We start from the raw sequence: 26481 nt of genomic DNA, 5'->3' as shown, positions 1-26481 counted from the left end.
TGGTACAGTGGATAGAGCACCGGCCTTAGAGTCAGGAGTACCTGGGTTCAAATCCGACCTCAGACACTTAATAACAACCTAGCTGTGTGGCCTTGGGCAAACCACTTAACCCCATTGCCTTGAAAAATCTTAAAAGAAAAATAAAAGAAACCAAATACTGGGAAATACAGAGAAAGGGGGAGGAGGGGGAAAATATAAACAGAGGGAAGAAAGCATGGAGGGCAATAAAGGATTAGTAATCATAACTTTGAATGTGAATGGGATGAACTCTCCCTTAAAACATAAGTGAGGGGAGGCCAGGTGGCATAGTGGATAAAGCACTGGCCTTGAAGTCAGGAGTACCTGGGTTCAAATCTGGTCTCAGACACTTAATAATTACCTAGCTGTGTGGCCTTGGGCAAGCCACTTAACCCCATTTGCCTTGCAAAAACCTAAAAAAAAGTAAGCAAATAGCAGAGTGGATTAAAAACCAGAATCCTACAATATGCTGCTTACAAGAAACTCATTTGAAGCAGAGAGATACATATAGAGTAAAGGTAAAAGGTTGGAACAAAATATATTTTGCTTCAGCTGAAGTAAAAAAAAGCAGGGGTAGCAATCCTTATCTCAGACAAAGTAGCAGCAAAAATAGATAGCATTAAAAGAGATAAGGAAGGAAACTTTATCCTCCTAAAAGGTACCATAGACAATAAAGCTATTTCAATACTGAATATATATGCACCTAATTGGACAGCATCCAAATTCTTAGAGGAGAAGCTGAAAGAACTACAGGAAGACATAGACAGCATAACTCTACTAGTGGGAGACCTCAGCCTCCCTCTCTCAAATCTAGATAAATAGAATCATAAAATAAACAAGAAAGAAGTTAAGGAAGTAAATAGATTGTTAGAAAAACTAGATATGGTAGACTTATGGAGGAAATTGAATGGGGTTAAAAAGGAATATACCTTTTTCTCTGCAGTACATGGAACTTAAAAACCTAATGATCAACTGCAGAAAGTCAGAAATAGTGAATACATCTCTCTCAGATCACAATGCAATAAAAGTCATATGCAATATTGGGCCAAGGAGATATAGACCCAGAACCAATTGAAAACTGAATAATCTCATTTTAAAGAATGGGTGGACCAAAAAACAAATTATAGAAAGAATTAACCATTTTATCCTAGATAATGATAATAATGAAACAACATACCAAACCTATGGGATTCACTCAAAGTGGCTCTCAGGGGATATATTATAGCTTTAAATGCTTACATGAATAAATTGGAGAAAGAGGAAATCAATGAACTAAGCATATAACTAAAAAAATAGAGAAAGAACAAATTAAAAATCCCCAATTAAATACCAAATTAGAAATTCTAAAAATTAAAGGAGAAATTAATAAAAGCAAAAGCAAAAAAAAAAACTATTGAATTAATAAAGCCAAAAGTTGGTATTATGGAAAAAACCAATAAAATTTATAAACCACTGGTCAATTTGATAAAAAAAAAGAATGAAGAAAATCAAATTGCTAGTATCATAAATGAAAAAGGTGAACTCACCACCAATGAGGAGGAAATTAAAGTAATAATTTGAAATTATTCTGCCCAACTCTATGTCAATAAATTTGATAATCTAAGTGAAATGGATGAATATTTATAAAAATATAATTTGCCCAGATTAAATGAAGAGGAGATTAAATACCTAAAAACCCTATCTCAGAAAAAGAAATTCAACATGACATCATTGAACTCCCCAAGAAAAAATTATCCAGGGTCCGATGGATTCACAAGTGAATTCTACCAAACATTTAAGGAACAATTGGTTCCAATTCTATATAAACTCTTTGGAAAAATATGGAAAGATGGAACTCTGCCTAACTCTTTTCTATGAAACCAATATGGTGCTGTTACCTAAACCAGGAAGAGTTAAAACAGAGAAAGAAAATTATAGACCTATCTCTCTGATGAATATAGATGCAAAAATCTTAAAATCTTAGCAAAACAATTACGACAAGTTATCACTAGGATAATACATTATGATCAAGTAGGATTCATCCCAGGAATGCAGGGTTGGTTCAATATTAGGAAAACTGTTAGTATACTCAATTATATCAACAACAAACCTATCAGAAATTATATGATCATATCAATAGATGCTGAAAAAGCTTTTGACAAAATACAGCATCTATTCCTACTAAAAACACTAGAGAGTGTAGGAATAAATGGACTGTTCCTTAGAATAATTAGCAGTATCTATCTGAAACCATCAACAAGCATTATATTCAATGGGGAGAGGCTAGAGACATTCCCAATAAGATCAGGGGTGAAACAAGGGTGCCCATTATCACCATGACTATTCAATACTGTATTAGAAATGTTAGCTTCAGCAATTAGAGAAGAAAGAAATTGAAGGAATTAGAATTGGGAAGGGAGAGACAAAAACTCTCACTCTTTGCAGAAGACATGATGGTCTACCTAGAGAATCCCAAGAAATCATGCAAAAAACTACAGGAAACAATTAGCAATTTTAGCAAAGTTGCAGGTTATAGAATAAACCCTCATAAATCCTCAACTTTTCTATATATGTCTAGCAAGATACAGCAGGAAGAGCTAGAAAGAGAAATCCCATTCAAAGTAACTTCAGACAATATAAAATACCTGGGAGTCTATTTGCCAAGACAGACTCAGAAACTTTTTGAAAACAATTATAAAACACTTCTCACACAAATTAAATCAGATTTAAATAACTGGGCAGATATCAACTGCTCATGGATAGGTAGTGCTAATATAATAAAAATGACAATTCTACCAAAACTAAACTACCTGTTTAGTGCCCTACCAATCAAAATTCCAAAAAATTACTTTAATGAGTTGGAAAAAATTGTAAGTAAATTCATATGGAGAAATAAAAAATCAAGAATTTCCAGGAGCTTAATGGAAAAAAATGCAAAAAAAAAGCCCTACCTGATCTAAAATTATATTATAAAGCATCAGTCATCAAAACTGTTTGGTATTGGCTAAGAAATAGAGTGGTGAACCAGTGGAGTAGACTAGGTGCAAAAGCAGGACATGATTATAGTAATCTGCTGTTTGATAAACCCAAAGAGTCCAGCTATTGGGATAAAAACTCCCTCTTTCATAAAAACTGCTGGGATAATTGGAAGTTAGTATGGAAGAAACTTAGATTAGACCAACACCTAATTTACCAAGATAAGATCCAAATGGTTACAGGACTCAGACATAAAAAACAATACTATAAGCAAATTAGAAGATCAAGGACTAGTTTATCTGTCAGATTTATGGAAAGGGGAGCAGTTTATGACTAAGGAAGAGGTGGAGAACATCACCAAAAACCAACTAGATGATTTTGATTACATTATATTAAAAAGCTTTTGCACAGATAAAACCACTGTAACCAAGATAAAAAGAAATGTAGTAAATTGGGAAACAATCTTTACAACTAATGATTCTGACAAAGGACTCATTTCTAAAATATACAGAGAACTGAGTCATATTTTTAAAACAAAAAGTCATTCCCCAATTGACAAATGGTCAAAGAATATGCAAAGGCAATTTACAGATGAGGAGATCAAAGTAATCTATAGTCATATGAAAAATTGCTCTAAATTATTACTTATTAGAGAAATGCAAATTAAAGCTTCTCTGAGGTACCACCTCACACCTCTGATTGACCAATATGACCAGAAAGGAAAATTATCATTGTTGGATGGCTTGTGGGAAATCTGGGACACTATTACACTGTTGGTGGAGTTGTGAACTCACCTAACCTTTCTGGAGAGTTATTTGGAACTACACCCAAAGCACAACAAAAATGTGCATACCTTTTGACGCGGCAATACCACTACTAGGTCTATTCCCTGAAGAGATGATGAAAAAGGGTAAAAACATCACTTGTACAAAAATATTCATAGCAGCCCTGTTTGTGGTGGCAAAGAATTAGAAATCAAGTAAATGTCCTTCATTTGGGGAATGGCTTAGCAAACTGTGGTATATATATGTCATGGAACACTATTCTATTAGAAACCAGGAGGGATGGGATTTCAGGGAAGCCTGGAAGGATTTGCATGAACTGATGCTGAGTGAGATGAGCAGAACCAGGAAAAACACTGTACACCCTAACAGCAACATGGGAGTGATGATCAACCTTGAAGGACTCACTCATTCCATCAGTGCAACAATCAGGAGCAATTTTGGGCTGTCTGCAAAGGAGAGTGTCATCTGTATCCAGATAAGGAGATGTGGGGTTTGAACAAAGTTCAAGGACTATTCCCTTTAATTTAGAAAAAAAACCAGATATCTTATTGTCTGATCTTGTTACCTCTTAGACTTCTTGTCTGTTCTTTAAGGATATCATTTCTCTCTCATCACACCCAATTTGGATCAAGGCACAACATGGAAACAAAGTAAAGACTGACAGAGTGCTTTCGGTGAGGGGGGTGGGGGGGACAGATGTAAGATGGGGGGAAATTGTAAAACTCAAATATATCTTTAATAATAAAAATAAAGAAAAATAAAAAAATGCAAAAAAACAAAAAACTATCTGAATGCTAAGGCTCAGAATAAGCTGAGGCTGGCAGGACAAACTAAGGACAGTAAGAAAAATTTTTTGAGTTTTGATTTTGTTATCAGCTATATTGGAAAGGGTAGAGAGAGGATGAAAGAAGGAACATAACTATCACTTAGGAAAGATGGATTGATGATAACGAATGGTGGAGAGAAGGCAGAGGTGTTCAGCTCCTTCATTAAAAATTAAACTTCAGGGGGCAGCTAGGTGGCATAGTGGATAGAGTGGCAGCCCTGGAGTCAGGAGGACCTGGGTTCAAATTTGACCTCAAACATGTAATAATTGCCTAGCTGTTTGACCTTGGGCAAGTCACTTAATCCCATTGCCTTAAATAAATAAAAACAAAAAACAAAAAATGAATTTCAGTAGTTTCTTTCCCTAGGGGAAGTAATGGGGCCTTTCATTTTTTTTAAATAAGTTTATTTATTTATTTTGAATTTTACATTTCCCCCCCCAATCTTCTTCCTTCTTTCCCCCCACCCCCAACAGAAGGCAGTCTGATAGTCTTTACATTGTTTCCTTGGTATACACTGATCTAAGTTGAATGTGATAAGAAAGAAATCCTTAACTAAGAAAAATAAAGTATAAGAGACAGCAAAATCATATAACTTTTTTTTAATAAAAGGTAAAGTCTTTGGTTTTTGTTCAAACTCCACAATTTTTTCTCTGGTTACAGATGGTATTCTTCATCACAGATACCCCAAAATTGTACCTGTACCATCACTGCACTGATGGAATGAGCAGGTCCATCAGGGTTGATCATCACCCCCATGTTGCTATTACAGCGTACAATGTTTTTCTGGTTCTGCTCATCTCACTATCAGTTCATGCAAATGCTTCCAGGCTTCCCTGAATTCCCATCCCTCCTGGTTTCTAATAGAGCAATAGTGTTCCATCACATACATATACCACAGTTTATTAAGCCATTTCCCAATTGATGGACATTCCCTCAATTTCTAGTTCTTTGCCACCACAAACAGAGCTGCTATGAATATTTTTGTACAAGTGATGTTTTTACCCCCTTTTCATGATCTCTTCAGTGTATAGACCCAGTAGTGGTATTGCTTGATCAAAGGGTATGCACATTTTTGTTGCCCTTTGGGCATAATTCCAAATTGCTCTCCAGACAGGCTGGATGAGTTTAAAGCCCCATCAACAATGTATTAGTGCCCCAGATTTCCCATATCCCCTACAACATTGATCATTGTCCTTTCTAGTCATATTGGCCAATCTGAGAGGTGTGAGGTGGTACCTCAGAGATGTTTTAATTTGCATTTCTCTAATAAGTAATGATTTAGAGTGATTTTTCATATAACTATGGATTGCTTTGATTTCCTTATGTGTAAATCACCTTTGCATATCCTTTTGACCATTTGTCAATTGGGGAATGGCTTGCTTTTTTAAAAATTTGACTCAGTTCTTTGTATATGTTAGAAATGAATCCTTTGTCAGAAATACTAGTTGTAAAGCTTGTTTCCCAATTTAAATTTCTTTTGACCTTGGTTACAGTGGGTTTGTCTGTGCACAAGTTTTTTAATTTAATGTAATTTAAATTATCCAGTTTGTTTTTAAATGATATTCTCCCTCTCTTCCTTGGTCATTAACTGCTTCCTTTTCCATAGATCTGACAGGTAAACTATTCCTTGATCTCCTAGTTTGCTTAAAAATATTATTTTTTTATGTCTAATTCCTGTATCCATTTTGAGCTTATCTTGGTATAGGGTGTAAGGTGTTGGTATAATCCAAGTTTCTGCCATACTAACTTCTGATTTTCCCAACAGTTTTTATCAAAGAGAGAATTTTTATCCCAATAGCTGGACTCTTTAGGTTTATCAACAGACTACTAAAATCATTTCCTGCTATTGCACCTACTAGTCTATTTTTTAGCCAATAGCATGACTGATGCTTATAATTTTAGATCTGGTCAGGCTAGGCCCCCTTCTTTTTTACTTTTTTTCATTAAGTGTAACGGGGCCTTTCTTCACGGGATTCTCTGAGTTCTTGGTATTTCATAAGAAATATGAAACGTACATGCTATATGTTGAGTGTCTAGGCAGTTTTGGGGGGATGCTGTCACCTTGATTTAGGACATCTTAGACCCCTTTTGGAATCTTTCCTGGATTGATCCAACAAGACAAAGGAAAGGAGGCCTTGTTCAGAGTAGTCTAAAGTCAATAAAGGATTTTAGCCTATGGGTTATATTTAGACCAATTAAAACTGATTCTTGGCAAAATCCAATTATTTTTATCGCTACTAGATCCAATTTCATGAAATAATCCTCCAATTCTTTCAAACAGGGCTTATTTTTAAATGCAGGCCCATTCAAAATAACTTTCTGACAAATTGTTTAAATTCTCCCTACATAAGCCTCATGTTGAATAGAAAAGGTCTTTTCTATTCCCACTTACTCAGCCCTCCTTGCCTCCAGTGCTGTCTTAATTCTTGACTGGTTCTATCACCTTCTCTGTGCTGTCTTCCTATGGTCCTCTTTTTTTTCTTTTTTAATTTTTTAAAATTTTATAATTCAATTTTATAATTTTTCTCCCAATCTCACTTCCTTCCCTTACCCCCCACAGAAAGCAGTCTGATAGTCTTTACATTGTTTCCATGCTATACATTAAAATTGAATGTGTTGAGAGAAATCATATCCTTAAGGGGAAAAAAAAAATACATATATATATATATATATATACATGAGATAGCAAAAATATATAAGAAGATGCATTTTTTTAAGATTTAAATTAAAGGTAATAGTCTTTGGTCTTTGTTTAAACTCCACAATACTTTCTTTGGATATAGATGGTATTCTCCATTGTCCCTGATTGTTGCAATGATGAAATGAGCAAGTCCATCAAGGTTGATCATCACCCCCACATAGCTGTAAGTACAACATTCTTCTAGTTCTTCTCATCTTGCTCAGCAACAGTTCATGTAAATCCTTCCAGGCTTCTCTGAATTTCCATCCCTCCTGGTTTCTAAATGAACTATGGTTCTCTTTTGAAAAATCATTTGTTACTAGATAGGAAAACTCCAGAACTCTGATTAAGGAAAACATACTCCTTATAATCTGAAAATTTATTTCTGGATTGTCCTTTTGAGAAGGTCTCTGGTTTGAACCACCCATGTAGTCTATTAAAAAGATCCCCACACTCAAGGAATCCAAGACAATCTACTCCACACCAAGGTAATAATCTTACCTATCCTTTCCTATAAACCAAGGAATCTTGTGTCATTTAAGGTAACAGTACACTGAGGGGAAAAAAATGACCAAAGCTTCTTTGGAGTCATTGCCATTGACTAAATTTCAGGTATCTTTACTAAATTTAGGAGAGTAAACAATGGAAAATATGATAGAAATGTGACTAAGGCAAAACTGATTCTAGTCACTTGTCAGCAAGCTGCTGGGAACAAATGGGGCAGCAGAGAGTAATTGCCTTATCTTGAGTGTATTATTGGAACAGATATTTTGGGAACTCGGTTCATTACTATTTGGGTAGGGCCGCTATAATGCAGAGTGAGACAAATGAACAGTTCAAGAAATATAGTTTCTGGGTAATTAATAATAAATTTATTAATTAGCCTAGCAGATAATAAATTGAGATCAGGAGTTCTCTGAGAAACCTAAGACCAGGCAAGAAGGTTGTAAATGTTCAAATACTCTTGGAAAAGGGAGTGTCCCTGAAAGTGAAAAATCAATGGATTGGATAACAATTGAGAGAAGGAATTATTATGAGGAGGTGGATTTCTCTAATGAGGGGGCTAGGATTTCTCTAACTAGGCGACTCATCACCATCCAAACTACTTAAATTGAACACAATGGGCCAGAATACACCTGGATTAGATTCTCTTTACTTTTTTTTTTTTGTGCAAGGCAGTGGGGTTAAGTGGCTTGCCCAAGGCCACACAGCTAGGTAATTATTAGGCCAGATTTGAACTCAGATACTCCTGACTGCAGGGCCAGTGCTCTATCCACTGCACCACCTAGCTGCCCCCTCTTTACCTTTTAATCATAGGTAAACTCTCCCTGTTGGTTAGGGTCTGGCCCAGGATTTAGAATGTTTCATTGTCACTCTGTCCTTCCTAAGGACTGGGCTAAGAATGAAGAAATAAAAAGGGGGGGAACCCTACTAATAACTAATTACTAATAATTCTTAATAATAAAAGGTACCATATATAGAATTGGTTATAGATATAAGAAAATTATAGTTTTTCTCAAGAAAGAATGATACTTTAGGGAAAGTAAAAATGGAAACCTATTGTACCACAGGGTAGAAGTAGTAGACCAAGAGAATTATAACAAAAAGGGAGGGTGATGCCCACTTCTTTTCAATTCCCCTCTTCAAAAAGAACAATGATGATTCGGAATCTTAATAAATGAGCATAATAGATCTGATATTGTTACTAAGCAAAACATCCTTGAAATTACTTTGAGGAATTTCCAAGAGTTTCATTCAATCCAAAACTAAAAGAAGCTCAAGAATTTGGAGGAAAGTTGGGTTTTTTTTGGGGGGGGGGTTGTTTGTCTTAGCAAGAAAGGACCATTAGAAGACATAGGAGTTATATCCTGGCTAGGAACTGATGATGGAGCTCAAAATTAAAAAAAAAAAAAAGAATCAGTTCTTTTTACATTTAATTTGGAAAAAATGATTAAAAAAAAAGTACTTTCCCCCAATCAGTTTTTTGTTTTCTTTTATTTGAATAAAATTCCTAGTTTTTTTTTTATCAATACCTTAGATGGGTGCTATGAAAAATAGCACACATTCAATTTTGTCTATAGCAAACATCCAGATTTCTCTGTTCCTTAAAATAGACTGTCTTCTTTTAAAGAGAGCCTGACTCTATCAGAGTTATAATCATTTAAAGATATTGTTCTGTGCTTGATGGGAAATAAAGGATGATTTCAGGGGTAATTTTGTTGATCTATTTTGGAGCCTAACTTTCTCCTAAGCAAAACTGAGTAAAATTTAATTCCACTCTACCTGCAACACAACCTTGATACCTTTAAGGGCCTGGCTTTGGCATGTCTTTGTGGAAATTTGAAAGCCTATGTTGTATAGTGTAATGTAAATATGATGTAGATGATATCATAAAAGTTTTATCCACCAAAAGACACTTATCTCATCTGTAAGATTTGCCTTTGTTGGAAGAAATAACTGGCTTTGGATCTTTTGGAAATGTAAATGCAGCAGAAGTTAACTGGAGTGAAGAGATGAATGGGAAAGTAGTTTCCAATATGTCTTTTGGAATCTATCTATCTATCTATCTCTGTGAGTGTATGTATATGTATAACAGAATATATCCATATATTCCAATATATTCAATAATCAACAAGTATTTATTAAGAACACTGTATACCAGGCACTGTAAATGCATATTCAAATAAGAAGCATTTATTAAATATTTTCTCCAAGTAAGACACTATGCTAGAAGTTGGAGCTACAAAGAAAAATGAAAGAGACTGCCCATCTCACATACACATATACAGACAGATACACACACACACACACACACACACACACACAAACACACATGCACAGCCCAAGTTTAAATTAGAGAAAGTGGAATTTGAGCCGAGTTCTACCCAATTCAATATTTGCAATCTTTGATTCCAAGTTAGAAATATTGAGTTTCTTAGCTAACTGATACTTCCCTGACTGAGACGAGAAACCAATCTGACATTTGAGCTAAATGCAAAGTCAGATATGGCTCCCAGAGTCTCAGGTAGAGGTCAGGCTAAAAATTCATCAAATCTTGGGGCCCCTCTTATAAAATCTTTTAATTCCCAAAGATATCAAAGGAAGAGTTTAGGACCCCATGTGAATCAAAATATTTAGTAGCTCTTTTTGTAGTGTAAAGGACTGGAGACTAAGAAATGGGGAAGCCAATTGACTGGGGAATAGCTGGATAAATTATGGTAGATTCATGTAAAATAATTGTACTATAACAATTATGGAAAAGACAGTGTCAGAAAAACCTGGGACAACTTCTATGAACTTGTGCAATAAGAAGTGAGGAAAATAATATATACAAAAACAACAATATAAGGAAAACAACTATGAAACACTTAATAACTCTGGTCATAGCAATGACTAGTCATGATTCCAGAGGATCCTTGTTGCTACTCTCCTGGATGTTGACAAAGTTTCCTAACTGGACTCTCAGATTTCAGTCTTTCTCTTCTTCAATCAATCCTCTATACAGCTTCCAAAATAACCAAACAAAAATTTGACCATGATCATTTTCTGCTTGATAATAATTATGGCTACTATTTAAATATTGCTTTGCAAAGCACTTTGCAACTGAATGGGATAAATCTCATTACATTAAGAGGTACAAAAGACCTATGGTAAAAAAAGGGGAAGAAGATAACAACTCTGGAAGAGCAGTGTCATGGGTAGTGAGATGGCACAATGAATACAGCATTCAAACACTTTCTGTGTTTTTCTGGGCAAGTCATTTGACCTTTGCCTCAGTTTCCTCATCTGTAAAATGCAGAGCTGTTGTGAGAATCAGTGAGATAACTGAGAAGTGCCTGGCACATAGTATTATATAAATGCTAACTATTATTCCTATTATCATCCCTATTTTACAGATGAGAAAATAGAGGCAGACAGAAATAAAGATCAATTAATTAAACAAGCTTACCATGTGCAGGCACTATGCTAATTGCTGGGGGTAGCCTTTGCTCTCAAGGAGGTTAGTTTAATTAGGAAGACAACATGAAAACAAGGATTTTTCAGGATATTCAACAAGATATTTATGATAAATTGTAGAGAACCTCAGAGGGAAGCCACTGTTATCCATTCTTGTCATTCATTTTCCAAAAAGAGCAAGGATACCACAATGCTGAGGTCAGTATACAGTGCGTTTGGCTGTGGCTCTTCCACAGGTTGGACACAAGTGATTGGTTAGAACATTTATAGTGGAAGTAGCTCTGGGTATGCATAGTTCCCATTTTTTTTGAGCAACTGCAGTTTTGCATTGCTCATAGAGCACAATGTCTTCTTGAATATAGGAATGCCATACTTGGTAGTCCTATGCCAGTGTCTTCTTTTCTCACAATCAATACTAAGATTCTTCAGAGATATTGTGAATGTTCTTTTATTACTTCTTTTTTTTTGTCTGTTTTTTTAGCAAGGCAAACGGGGTTAAGTGGCTTGCCCAAGGCTGCACAGCTAGGTCATTATTAAGTGTCTGATACAGGATTTGAACCCAGGTACTCCTAACTCCACAGCCGGTGCTTTATCCACTATGCCACCTAGCCGCCCCTTTTATTACTTCTTCTGAACTCTATGCACATTTGCCTCCTGCAAGGTCTCTTATAATGAGTCTTTTAGATAAGCTTGTATTTGGCCTTGTGCTTTCTAGATAAATTTTGAAACCTTGGCAGTTCAGTTTGAGAAAGAACCTCAGGGTCAGATACCTTATCTTACCAGGGGATCTTTGGAATTTTCCTAAAACAATTAAATTTTCTGACATGACTCTATTAGACAGTTCTGAGGTCAGCACAATGGTTCTGAAGAGCTACAGTTTGGTAGGTGACCTAATACCTCTTTTCTCCCACACTTTTTTTTGGTAGCCTCTCAAACACTGAGCACTAAGTTAAGGAGGTTGAGGTAAGACTTTTTTGCAAAAGGTGAAACTTTAGCTGAGAGTTGATGGCCAGGGAAAAAAGGAGGCAAAAATGAGGACATGGGGGGGGGGGTAGGGGGGGGGTGTTTCAGGTCTAAGAAATTGTCTGAGATTGGGGTATAGAATGCAAATATCATTGGATTATAAAGGGAGTTGATGTAAGAAGATTTGGAAAGTTAAATTATATTGTCCAACCTATGCTTAGGATGATTAATTTGATAACTAAGTGGAGAATAGACTAAAGTGGGGAGAAATTTGAGGCAGAGAGATAAACCCTCAGGTTTAGGGAAGAGGTGATAAAGGTCTTATTTGAGGCTATATAACTAATAGCTATCTAAGGTCACAATCATTTTCTATTGAGCTACCTAGATGCCTCAAGAACCTTTAGTGGCTCCCTATTTCTTCAACAAAACAAACAATAAACATTTATTATATGGCTATGTGCCAGGCACTAAGATAGAAATACAAAAACAAAGACAAAAAGTCTCTACCCTCAAGTACCTTATATTTTAAAAGATAAAGTACAAATTCCTTGGGCTGGCTCTTAAAGTCCTTTTATGCGCTTGTACCAGCCTACCTAGGTACACACTTTAAGAGGAAAGGAAGGGAATAAACATTTACATGGCACCTACTATGTGTCACACATTGTGCTAACTGCTTTACAAATATTATCTCATTTCTCTCTCTTGTGAGGTAGGTATCATTATCCTCCATTTAACAGTTGAGGAAATTAAGGAAATTTTATGACCCAGTCAAATTGTCTTCCCTGCTGTTCCCCACCCTTGGCATGCTCTCTCTGGCTGACATGCCTTTACACAGGCTGTCGTCTACTCCTCACCTCTAACTCTTGAGAAACTATGACCTCTTTCAGGGCTCAGATCATGATGCGGCCACTAAATTGCTTGAGTTCAATTCTGCTTATGAGGAATCACTACTAGACCTGGGAAAGCAAGTGTGGAAAGAAAATAAAAATTTATTAAAAGAAGTTACAGCATATAGAACGTGGTAGGTAAAGAGAGACAAAGACAAAAGATCAGTCAAGGAGAACTGACTGGGCTAGCAAGTAAGAAAAGATTGGCCCTGAGCAGAGGTTCAATCCAGGTTTTTATGGTCTTGCCCTTTGTCCACAGGGCAAAAGGTAAATCCCCTTCCCCTTTACTGGACCTGAAATTAGGTAGTGTGGAAGAGGAGATCAGGGTACAAATTTTACATTAAACAATGAAACAATAGTAGTCGATTTACATCTCAGAAATGGGAGACCTCCCCCCAACTTAACAAGATTACAAAAAATATAATGTATCAAACTATAAAAGCTACAATCTAACCTATTTTTAAGTTATTGATTCTAGAAAACTGAACTAGGAAATTGATCTGACTTGGTCACATTTCTAGGGATGACTACTGCTGCTAAGAACTTTCTTCATAACATTTGGAAAAGAATGCAGTATAATCAAGGTCAGGATTAGAATGTCAAAACAAAGAGAGTAATATAGAGTGCTTCTGAGTTAATTTTAATTATTTGTAGCACATTCTCCTTGAATATCCTAAGGTGAATACTGGATAATTTAATAAAGTTTTTTTTATGTAAACTTTATAAGGTCAACTCTTATCTCTTAAATGCAATGAAGTGCAAACACACTCAAAACTGGTGACCTCACCGGGTGTCATGATTAATCAATTACAATGTAGTCAGTGAAGTATATTCAGCATTAATCTTCTGAAAATTTGAAAGAATTTCATTTGGAGAAATGAAGTACTATTAAAAAGAAATTTTATAGGCAAATCTCCCAAAGAATTATAACTCACAAGACTGAATTCTTCAAAGCAAATTTAAAAATTGAACACAATTCAGTAATTGAAACTATTCTTTCATTAATACATTCATTCTGTAGATGACAAAAAGAAATCATGCATCCAGTTTATTGTCTAAGGAAAGTAATCTGGAAGAGGTCCCTTTGAACAAATTTGCTTAGGTCAGGGGATTTAAACATAGCACACCACATCAGAATGTTAATGGAGGGGGCATATCGAGGGGGCAGCTAGGTGGTGAAGTGGATAAAGCACCAGCCCTGAAGTCAGGAGTACCTGAGTTCAAATCCGACTTCAGACACTTAATAATTACCTAGCTGTGTGGCCTTGGGCAAGCCACTTAACCCCATTTGCCTTGCAAAAACTTAAAAAAATATATTAATGGATAAAGAAAACTATGTTTTTCTCTTTAAATTGATTAAAGAAATTCAGATGGTTTAAAGGGAGGAGAAAAAAAAGGTTGGAGGGCAACCCAAACCTCACTGTGGTCATTATGAAGTAAAACACTGAAATAAGTATTTAATATCAAGTTAGTATTTTATAAATCAAGTGTAGTAGAAAGACCATTGGACTAGAAGTCCAATTTTTTTTGCCACAGATCTTGGAAAAATCATGTAACCATTCTGTGTGTTAACTTTATTCTCCGTAAAATGGGAACTATATTGTCTTACCTACCTCTAAGTCAGTTGTCACATCACATGAAAATGACCTGAAAAGCATAAAGTACTTTATAAATACTTAGTTTTAGTAAAAGTATTTACTAATTGCTTGTGTTAATTATTTTACTTTGTTGTGTAAATACCATGTTTATTTCTCAAGAGGAAAGAATATGGATGTACGGTGACACTTGTTATAATATAGGCTTGAGGGAGCTAGTGCCTGGAACCTTGTTTATTCCAAGCACTCATATTTCCATTGCTATTATTTTTAGTTCTCCTCTGAGTTCTGTTGCTAAGAAACACTCCATTCCCTCAAAGCAATTTACTAATGGGATTCTACATACAGTATTGAAGAACTGAACCTATTTCAAATTATATCATCATAATTTAATTTGTAAGGCCCTATTGGTGCCAAGTAATCCATTTAAAATTTTAATTGTAAGTATAGTACTCTTGCTCCTATAAGTATCCTGAAGATAATCTGACTCTGAAAAGCAAATGGTTAATTATATAAAAAGACCAAAGGATTTACAAAGCAGGATACTAGAACAAGTAATCAGATTTTAGATTCTAGCTCATTACACTTCTGATTCTGTACCTAAGGTTTCTCTGCCTACAAAATTTAAATACTTGATTTAATCTACTTCCTAGAGTTATTGAATTTTGAACAAGCAACATAAAAGTGATCTTTAGGAATACAACTTATTTGTTAGACAGGGTTGCAAGGGATAGTGGTGAGACCTCAGTTCAAATCTACCTTTTACTCTCAATGTGTCTCAGGACAAATCTTTTAGTGTTTTTGAGCCTCAGCTTGATCATCTGTAAAGTAGGTATAATACCCATGGTACTCATTTGCAAACCTGAAAACATAAATGCCAGGTGTTATCTTTCCTTGCATTGTTTCCAAGGAAAATATGCTTTGATTAGAAGTAAAATGAAAAGGTGTGGTATTGCAGAAAACTTTAATTTTTCTTGTGGTGAAATGTATCTGATTCTTTGTGACCTCTTCTGGGGTTTTCTTGGCAAGGATATTGGAGTGCTTTGCCATTTCCAACTCCAGCTCATTTTACAGATGAGGAAATGAGACAAACAAGGTTAAATGACTTACCCAAGGTCACAGTTTTTCAGTATCAGAGCTGGACTTCAATTCAAGTTAAACTCCATTCACTGCACCCTGAGCTACTTAGCTAAAATATGTGTTTAAATCCTTCCTCTGAAACATCTGACATAGTAGCTGTGTGGCAAGGAGCAGGATACTTAACATTTCCAGGAGTACAGATCTGCATGGAGTTCCAAGTAAACTGATTGATAAAACCACAAGCTGCTCCCCAAAAGACTGAGACTAACATTAGTAAGTCACTCAACCATAATAATTATTTTCCTCATCAATAAAATGAAGATAATTAACACATGAAAAGCAACTTGTCTTAGTAAGTATGTTGGCCTTGGATTTGAGAAGGCCCAGCAGGTTCCAGTACTGCCTTTGTCACTACTTATGAGACTATGGGCAAAATGTAATATTCTGAGTGTTAGGAAATAAACCCTACAAGCCTGTAAATTCTTGTGATCATAGACTGAGATCTGGAAAGAACCTTAGAGGTGAACTCATGCAATCCTTATTCCATTCATGGAGGAATTGAGATTCAGAGAGATTATATGACTTGCCCCAAATCATTCAGGCACTAAGGAGCAGAAGTGGGATTTGAACTAGGGTCCTCTGACTTAAAATCCAGTCCTCCTTCCACTGCCCTGGGGTAGGTAAGAGCTAAGTAAGAGCTAAGTAAGTAAAGTATTATTGTCAAAAGAGGAACAAGGGGATTGTGTGTGCATTTAAATTTGACCATTAGGATTTAATCATATTGAATTTCTCCAGTACTAGCTCTTAATAAATATTTTCTGGCTTTACCATTGGTTATACTATTTAACATGGTTAAACAATGTTTTGTTCAACCCTATAGGGATTATATCCCTATAGGAATCCTGGATGGGGGAATTCCTACCAATGGTGACTATCTAGAGCTCAACAATTTGTAACCTTTATTTTTTTAAGGTTTTTGCAAGGCAAACAGGGTTAAGTGGCTTGCCCAAGGCCACACAGCTAGGTCATTATTAAGTGTCTGAGGCCCCATTTGAACTCAGGTCCTCCTGACTCCAGGGCCGGTGCTGTATCCACTGTGCCACCTAGCCGCCCAAGGCTACTTCTTTCTTCACTAAATCTGGTTTCCTCACAAGAGCAATATGGAATCATTTAAATATTTCACAATTATAATTTGCACATGAGAAGCCTCTCCCATCTCTAGTGAAATTAAGTAACAAAATGCTAACAGTGGGCCGCGGAGACTGGAGAGGTAACAGATGACCTAGAGACCATAACGCGGCATTTCCAGCAAGCTATCTGGGGCTGAAGAGATTAGGCGCTGGTGGCGACATAACCTGAGGTGGGACAAAAGAAAATAGGTTGAGAGGTCTGGGCATGCGTTGGCACAGGGCTGGGTAGAAGGGAAGGCCTGCCATACACAGCGTGCGCAGGGGGCTCAATGGAGACGCGGGGGCGGGGTATTCGGGAGTAGAGATAGAGGCCGGCTTGGGGTCGATGCAGCCGTGAGAGGGCACGATAGGCAGAGGGTTCACCCCCGTGGGCTTCGCACGGGGCCTGCCACCCTGCGTGAAGGGCTCCGGTGGGCAAGGACCAGGCGCGGGGCCGTCCCGTGCCCGCGCTAGGCTCGAGCCCACAGAGGCGAGATGGCGCGGGCTGAACAGGCCGGAGGGGGCCGGCACCGGGCACCGGGCACGCCGGGCACCGGGCACCGGGCACGCCGTAAGCAGCACGGCCCGCTGCGAGGGAGACTCAGCCAGAGAGCCCCGCCCCCTGGCCAGCGAAGACCAATAGCAAAGGCCGCGGCCTTCCGCCCCGCCCCTCCATGCGGCCAACCCCGCCCTCCGCCTAACGGACAGACTTTTAAATAACACCCGAAGGGGAGCACACCTCAACATCTCGGGTCTCCCTGGGGCCTTAGTAGAAGCATTCCCCTCCCCCAACAAAAGCGCCACGAGCTCGTTCCATTCCCCGCCCGACTCTCGTCTGCGCGGGGCCGAGGGTCAGAGATCAAAGGGGAACTCTTCCGCTCGTCCGAGCCCGATACGGCGGCGGGCCGGGCTCCGGTGGTCCCGTGACCGGAAGCGATTGCCTTTCCCTCCCGCCCCCCGAGATGGCGAGGAGAGCGGAAGCTTGGCCCGGCATGCCCCGGGTTTCCGGTGCCCTCTGGCCCTTTTCTGTCGCCCGCTCTGCCTGCCGCTCTCGCTGCCTCCGGGACTGGGGTGTCCGGGGAGGGGCCGCGGCGGCTGAGGAGCGGCCAGGACGTCATGGCCGCCTCTAAGCCCCTGGAGGCGGCGGTGGCGGCGGTCCCCAGCGCCGGGGCCGCGGTGGGGAGCGGGGCCGCCGGGGCCGAGGCGGGGGGCCTGCCTCGCTGGCAGCTGGCGCTGGCGGTCGGGGCGCCGCTCATTCTGGGCGCCGGCGCCGTGTACCTCTGGAGCCGGCAGCGGCGACGGCGGGACGCGGGGAGCGACGGGCGCGGCGACACCGGCAGCGGGGGCCTCAAACGGAACAGCGAGAGGAAGACCCCCGAGGGCAGGGCCAGCCCGGCCCCGGCCGGGGCGGGCAGCGGCCACCTGGACGGCACCGGCGCCCACGAGGAGATGGTGAGAGATTGGCGTGGGAGGCCCCGCCCCGCCGCCCTCGCGGGCTGGCAGCGGAGCTCGGCCCCACGTGCGTCAGCGGATCCGGAGGACGGGATCCGGGGTGCGGGAGGGCGCCCTGCATGGGGGCGAACTGGCGTCTCTCCCTCCTCCCCCCACCAAAGGGGGGGGTTTCTTTGGATACCCCCCCTTCCCCCTATGACACAGCATTTGATGGCTGAAGATTCAGAAATTAGAAATTAGAAATGAGCAAAAGCGTCATCATCCATCTGCTAAAGCCGGAAGGCCCCTTCCAAATTGTTTTCTCCACACCCATCAACTTTTGAGATGAGGAAACTGAGGCCCCAGAAGGTAACCAGATTGCCCAAGGTCACACAGCTTCCAAGTACAGGTTTTTAGCTGTGTCAAGTGATCTATCCACTATGCATGCTGCTTTTACCAGTTATCCTGGTCTAACATTAATTCTAACAGTCGATAGCTTATTCCCTCTTTCCATTCCTTTTTTTTTTAAGTTTTGGGAGAAGGAAAGAAAGATATCATTGACAATGTTAACACTCTCGATTGTACTTTAGATACTCCATGTCTTAAAAGTGGAAATGGATCGCTTTGTTTTTGAGTGGGTTTCCATGTCCATAGAAGCATACTGAGAATTCATTTTTCTGTCTTTAATTGGTTTAGCTCCTTCGATGTAAATGACAGATCCATGCAGAAGATACCTTAATTTGAAAAGCATTTAATAGCACCTGCCTCACACTAGGCACTTTGGACAGGTTTCTTGGAATAAAAATTTTAAAAATTAAAACTGTCCCCATTCACCAGAAGCTTAACATTCTAATGGGGAAGACAAGTAAAACTACCAAATATAAAGTGAGTAAATGCAGGTAAATATAAAATAGTCAAATACAAGCTATAGATCATAAATTCGGAGCTGGAAGAGGTTATCTAGTCCAGTCTATCATTTTGCTCACAATGGAAGCTGATGAGATTAAGTGATTTAGCCAAGGTCACATAGTAACTAGCAGGTCTTCTATTTGAACTAGGCCTCCAATTGCCTTTTTGGTCTCTTTTTGGCTAAGATGTCTCAGCTGTTTCTGGTGTGATTCTTTGCTTTTTGGTGTCACGATATTCAGGCTTGGCTACCCTGGAAAGAATAAGGTTTGTGTTATTGGTGGCTCTTAAATTGCCTCCTCTCTGGCTTAATGGGGAAAAATCTATAGAACCATTATCTGCAGCACCTGTTTGAAAATGTTATACTTAAAAACCTTTAACATCTTTAAAATAATCAAACTGGTCAGCAGCTTATGACCTATACCCAATTCTGATCGTCCATATTCACTCTAGAGAGGTAGAGGTAGTACAGTACAGAAAGAGCCATGAATTGGAGTTAGCTTAGGTTCAGACCTCAGGGCTGTCTTTTACTACCTTTTTGTAGTGACCTTGAGTAAGTCACTTCCTCTTTGAACCTTGATTTCCTTATCTATAAAATGAGGCTTAGATCTAGTTAGGGTTCTTTCCAGCTCTATATACAATCCATTGTAAAGCTCGTTTATTTATTTTGGAATAGTAAAGACTTTTATTTGGGTTGATAAAAGTTGAGAACTTAAGGGAAAGAATTCTTGTGGGAATTTAAAATTTTTCCTTCTCTACCACCTACTCGGTGTTTTGGTAGGCAAGTGTGTTAATCTTCTTTCTCACATCTGTATAATGAAGGGTATTGGAGTAATAATCTCCTTGCAGACACTTCCAACCCTAAAGGTACTGAAGTTTTGTGATTCTATGTAATTGAAAAATTAGTAAAGTTGTTATTTGAAGTTGCTGTCATATACATGTGCACTCAGTATATTAAAAATAAATTTTTTCAAGAGGAATAATGAAATAAAAAGCTTGAAAAGATGTTAAGAATTTTCTTAGTTTTTGAGGAGAAGTCTGGTTTAATAAATTTTGACAATTTGTCCCTTTTTAAAGATTTTTTTCAAGGCAATGGATTTAAGTGGCTTGCCCAAGGCCACACAGCTAGGTGATTATTAAGTGTCTGAGATCAAATTTGAACTCAGTACTCTTCCAGACTCCAAGGCTGGTGCTCTATCCACTATGCCACCTAGCTGCCCTGTATTTTCTTATTTTTTAATGGTATGGATTAAGAAACAAATTTTTATCACTTAATTATTTGTATATTTTGGGCTGCTACAGTTTCTTTAAATTTGACTTCGACTTAGTAAATTTCAGTGAAGAGCAAGCATTTCCAAATAATACAGGGTTTTATCTTTCTGACAGGACCATGGAAAACTGCTGATAAAAGTAAAATTCTATTTTGATATTGTTATTAATATTAAAGTTTTGGGTCTGTTCAAACTTTAAAAAATGAAGTTGATAAGGGAAATAGATAAGACAGATAAAGAAAATGTGTTTGGGGCTTTTTTTTTTTTTTAGGTTTTTGCAAGGCTGTAGGGTTAAATGCCTTGACCAAGGCCACACACAGCTTAGGTGCTCAATCCACTGCAACACCTAGCTGCCCTGATAAAGAAAATGTTAAGGATGTGTTTGTGTTGGTTAGCTTGGGTTGTTTTTTTTTTTTTATTCAAATTTTTATCTTACTAGAAATGCTTTTTCATAATTTTCATGTTTCTTCTGAGTTCATTAACATTATAATTAATCTTTTTTCTAAAGTTGAGAGATTCATAATAAAGGATATTAGTGACCTCTCAGGTGTTGGAAAAAAGCAATGCTTTAACTTTAAAAAGTGCCTTTCTGAGGATAGAAAATGAGTTCTTTTTTTAAACTGATAGGAAATTGATTTCACTGTTTTGTGTTCTCTCTCCTCTGGGTATAGTTGGATCTCCAAAAACAGATAGGGCCAATTTGAGTAATTTGTCTTTCCAAATATTTGGTGTCTTTATCGCTCCAGCTAGAATGGAAAATGCAGATTTTTTTTTTATCTTTTGATTTTTGTTAAGGTGAGAAAATTCAATTTAGACTTTTTTTCAAGACTTTAGAGTTGGTCTTTTCTCCCTCACATCTGAAACTTACAGTCTAAAGTTGAGCTATAAGCTGCAGACAAATAACTCTAAATATAAATATACTTACTATATTAACTTTATTTTGATGATTTTTGAGATTGAAGGTGTGTGTACACATTCAGAAATAATTCAACATGTCTTTTAGTGCCTTCCCCCTCAGGTGCATTTATTTTCAACTGTATAAGATAAGCTGAATAGCTGAGTGCAAAAGTGGAAAGAGCATTAGATTTAGAGTCAAAAGATAGATTCTAATCCTGAGTCTCACCAGTAGTTGATCAAGAAACTCCCAGATACAGTAGAAATCACTATTGGTTTTATCAGTGGATATAGCATTAAAGAATGCAGACTAAGCCTCCTGAGAGCTTTCCATTTGTCTTGAAGTTGAACTTATAATTTTTATTTCCCCTTAAATAGAGAGAAGGTATTCTCTGGATTCTCTCTGGAGAGAAAGGACTGCTTTGCTTTTCTGTTATATCCCCATTGTTTTTGCATAAAGGAGCTTTCCCCCCCATTCCTCTTTTGTATTTGTAAATAAAGGATTGGACAAAATAATGTTTAAGCTTCCTTTCATTTTTTTCTTGCCTAAGGTCACATGGCTAAGGTAAGTATCTAAGACCAGATTTGAACTTAGACCCTCCTGGCTCTAGGGTTGGTGCTCTAATCCACTGTGCCACCTAGCTGTGCCTTTTTCTTCTATTTCTAAATTCAGTTCAATCAATATTTATCATGACTCTGCCTTGTGCCTCGGCCTGAACCAGAATCCGTGGGCATAACAGAAACAGTCCCTAGGTGCTTAGATTCTGTAGGGGAGACAACATGTATAAATAAATGCAAAGTAATTGGGAGAGAAGGCATCATGTAGGAGCTGGGGTTTGAGTTGAGCTTGAAGAGATTGGAATTCTGAGAAACTGAGGTGAAAGAGTATTCTAGGCACAGGAGACAGCTTACACAAAAGCAGGTGGCACAGAATATCATGGGAATTATGTAAGATTAGTTAGGCTCTAAATAGAAAGTACAAGGGTGGAATAATAGAACTCATTTGAGAAAAGTTGGCTTAAGTAACAGGAATTTATTTTATCCTAGAGGCAATAGGGAGCCATGGAAGCTTCTTGAGCTAAGGAATATCATGGTGGGGGGCGGGAAGCTGTAAATCTGGAAACCTAGGGTGTGAATTGTTCTGACCTGTGTCTTGCCACTAGATTCTGGAGGAGTTAGACTGATAAATTTTTTTCAGCTTTGCTTAAATCCAATTCAGTCAACTCATCACTTGTGACGTCATTGGTCCTCTTCCAGAATGAAGGTTGAACAACTGTAAACAACTGTCCTGGTCAGTGTTACCAAAGAAAAGATATAATAATATCTCTGCTTTTTTTGTTTTTCTTTTTTTAATGTTTAAAATAAATTTATTTATTTTTGAATTTAGCAGTTTCCCCCAAATTTTTGCTTCCTTCCCCACCCACCACAGAAGGCAGTCTGTTAGTCTTTATATTGTTCCCATACTATACATTGATCTAAATTGAATGTGTTGAGAGAAATCATATCCTTAAGAAAAAATAAACTATAAGAGATAGCAAGATTACATAATAAGATGATTTTTTTTTTTAAGTAAAGGTAGGGTGGCTAGGTGGTGTAGTGGATAAAGCACTGGCCCTGGAGTCAGGAGTACCTGGGTTCAAATCTGGTCTCAGACACTTAATAATTACCTAGCCGGGTGGCCTTGGGCAAGCCACTTAATCCTATTTGCCTTGCAAAAACCTTAAAAATAAGTAAAGGTAAAATAGTCTTTGGTCTTTATTCAACTCCACCATTCCTTCTTTGGATACAGATGGTATTCTCTATCACAGGTACCCCCAAAATTGTCCCTGATTGTTGCACCTATGAAATGAGCAAATCCATTAAGATGGCTCATTAACTCATGTTGCTGTTATGGTGTACAATGTTCTTCTGGTTCTGCTCATCTCACTCAGGATCAGTTCATGCAGATCCTTCCAGGCTTCTCTGAATTCCCATTCTTCCTGGTTTCTAATAGAACACTAGTGTTCCATAATGTACTTATTTTACAATTTGTTCAGCCATTCTCCAATTGATGGACATTCACTCAATTTCCAATTCTTTGCTACCACAAATAGAGCTGCTATGAATAGTTTTGTGCAGGTGATGTTTTCATCCTTTTTCATGATCTCTTGAAGGTATAGACCCAGTAGTGGTATTACTGGATCAAAGAATATCCCTCCTTTTTTAATCATGCAGTACAGAATCCATGATCCTAGTTTTATAAATAACTGGGAACTAAAGGAGTTTTAGGTTCCTAATCCATCAAGTCTTAAATTTTTCCATGTGTGGGTAAATTGGAGCAGTTACTTATTTTGGGAATTGTAAAACTTGAAATAAAAGACAAATGGCATTGGTTGAAACTACTGAAAGGCTTTATGTTCCCTAAACTGTTTGGACCATCTTATACAAATTTTACTATCTAGAGGTAGAGCCTTCCTTTTTAAAGGCTACTTGACTTTGAATTGCAGTAAGTGACCCCAAGCAATGTAAAAATGTTAGTATCCTACAACAGAATTTAGTGGTTAGCCTATCTTGGGTAGAGTTTGGGAGAAGGAAAAATTGTGGTTTGGGGAGTGAAGTTTGAAGTTCTTTAATAAAAAACATGACTTTGGTAAACTGACCTAAATGTACCCTGTACAATATTCATTGCACCATGAGTAAAATGAATTGCATTAGCTTATTGCCCAAGTTTCTCAATATTTCACACCTGAATTATTGCAATAATCTACCTCTTACATGCCATTGCCAAAATAAGCATTTGAAATGCGAAAATTAGAATCCCAAAGTACAGGTTTACTCATGTCACTCTCCCAAGTTCACTAATGATCTTTAGGTTGCAAAACTTCTTTAGCATTTAAACATCTCAATTCAAACCATTTTGGACTATTTTCAATCCCCCTATACGTGACATTAAATCTATCTCTGTACTTTTTATAGCCTCCCCTCCCCCCTTCCCTTTATATTACTGGTAGGTTTCTCTTGCTTCTGCTTGTAACCCCTTGCACCCTTCTAGGCTTAGCCATCATTAAGAGGTCTTCCCTGGGGCTGCTAGGTGAGGCAGTGGATAGAGCACCAGCCCTGGAGTCAAGAGTACCTGAGTTCAAATCCAGCCTGAGACACATAATAATAATAACCTAGCTTGTGTGGCCTTGGGCAAGCCACTTTAACCCCATTTGCCTTGCAAAACAAAAGAAAAAACCCCCCAAAAACCCTATAAACCTTAAAATACAGGGTTAAAAATAAAATGACAGAAAATAAAGGTTAGACATGAGGTTTTATTCTCTGGGATTTACCATTAAGTTTAAGTATCATAAGTATTCCTTTCCAAGACTAAAGAAGGATACATTCCATTCCTTTCAATATCTCACAAAATCACCACCTCACAAAAATCAACTTTTGACTAGGAATATAGTTGTAAAGATTTGACAGGTCGCAATTCTTTTTTTTTTTCCCAAATTCCCAGCACCTAATACAGTGCCTAGATATTGGCAGGCACTTTAAAAAAAGTCTTAAAATATCTTTTAAAATTCTGAACTTAAAACAACTCCAAAATATTTCTATAATACAAAGAGTCTTCTGTATGAAATGTTAATATCCATCTCATATCTCTTGGCTTAAAAAAATTATACATATTGTTTTCACAATTGCTTGTTTGTGCTTCCTTTTGGGTTTTTTTGTGCTTATTTAAAAGGGGGGGGAGGGATCTGGATTGCTATCTCAAATAAAAAAGGAAAGATAAGGTCTGATGCTCTTAGTGGTTTGCTACTGTGCCTATGCCAAACATTGTACATCTTTGCAGCTTATAGCCTTCACCTTAGCACCTATGGAAACTTTTGCATTTGATAAGAACCTTGAAGGCCTAGAGTTCCAGGAATATGTGGGCTAGATCTTTTAAAGAAGTCTAGGAAAACTAGGAGGAAATGTCAGGTCTTTTAAGGAAAAAGAACATGTGTTTTGTTTACTCTTGGTGGAGTTTTGAGAAAGGGATTAAGGAATTCTCTTATATCTGTACTCATTTTACTTGGGATTAGCCCTAGGATGTATTTGGGGAAGAAATTTAGGCCTTTCATTTTCCAGTAAGGTCTTTGGCCCACAATGGCTATTTATCTAGATAACAATGGGATGAAAATCAAGCACTTGACACATGTGTGCCAGGTGAGATAATATTTTTCTTAATATTTCTTCTTCATACCCCACTCAATTCTGAATCAAATCCATTTGGAAATTGGGATGGAGATCTCTTCTTCTAAAGCTGCTTCCTGCTGAAAATGGGTCATGAATTCCATGGGACTAAGTGAAATGCTTTGCATACAACAGGCAGTTATGATTAAACAAATTTGTTGGTAATCCAGTATGTGCCTTCATAATAGAATGCCACCTGGAAAGTATATGTTTTACTTTTTTTCTAAATAGTAATGTAATAAATGCATGATAATTTTCTAATGTTTTTTTGACAGTTTAATTAGTAGATGGAAGGCTTGCAAAAATACAGAAGATAAACTTTCCCTAATATTTTTATAAATGTTAATGTTTCATCTATGTAATTTCTTAGCATAAAATCTAAAAAGTGTCCCATCCAGAAATCAACTGAAGTAGCATCCTGCCTGACCAAGATCAAAGTTTCTCCATTCTGTCTTCTCTCAGGTTTTCCAACAGATTGCCCTCCACAAACATGTTCTATTCTCCCTTATTTTTTTATTTAATTTTATTTATTTAAGGCAATGGGGTTAAGTGACATTATTAAGTGTCAGAGACCAGATTTGAACTCAGGTCTTCCTGATGGCAGGGCCAGTGCTCTATCCACTGTGCCATCTAGCTGTCCCCTATTTTTTTTTTGCTTTCTTTTTTTAATTTAAATTTACTTTATTTTTATACAAATGATGTTTTTTACACAGTATTAAATATTCTTGTTTAAGAGTAAACATAATATCCCTCCCCCCAAAAAAATATAGACCATCATGAGCAATAAAGAGGAAAAATTAAAATAATAATAATAGGGGCAGCTAAGTGGCACATTGAACAGAGCACTGGCCCTGGAGTCAGGA

The 26481-nt window shown here is 37.8% G+C and overlaps 2 protein-coding genes across 2 annotated transcripts in view; one reads left to right on the top strand and one right to left on the bottom strand.

The window, feature by feature from the left end:
* Positions 1-17836, bottom strand: part of LNP1 (leukemia NUP98 fusion partner 1) — an 80703-nt gene extending 62867 nt beyond the window's left edge. The window contains exons 1-2 of the mRNA XM_074214325.1: positions 17656-17836; positions 14686-14719 (exon numbers count right to left, since the gene is read on the bottom strand). The gene's annotated coding sequence lies outside the window, so the exon portion shown is untranslated. The remainder of the gene's footprint in view (positions 1-14685; positions 14720-17655) is intronic.
* Positions 17837-17938: 102 nt separating this feature from the next.
* TOMM70 (translocase of outer mitochondrial membrane 70) overlaps positions 17939-26481 on the top strand; it is a 38347-nt gene continuing 29804 nt past the window's right edge. Inside the window, exon 1 of the mRNA XM_074214323.1 lies at positions 17939-18368. Coding sequence (XP_074070424.1) covers positions 18033-18368 — 336 coding nt within the window. The 5' untranslated portion in view covers positions 17939-18032. The remainder of the gene's footprint in view (positions 18369-26481) is intronic.

This window comes from Macrotis lagotis, chromosome 1 (assembly GCF_037893015.1).
Source record: "Macrotis lagotis isolate mMagLag1 chromosome 1, bilby.v1.9.chrom.fasta, whole genome shotgun sequence".
Lineage (NCBI taxonomy): Eukaryota > Metazoa > Chordata > Mammalia > Peramelemorphia > Peramelidae > Macrotis > Macrotis lagotis.
The sequence above is the reverse complement of the archived record's forward strand: the minus strand, read 5'-3'. Positions and strand labels throughout refer to the sequence as shown.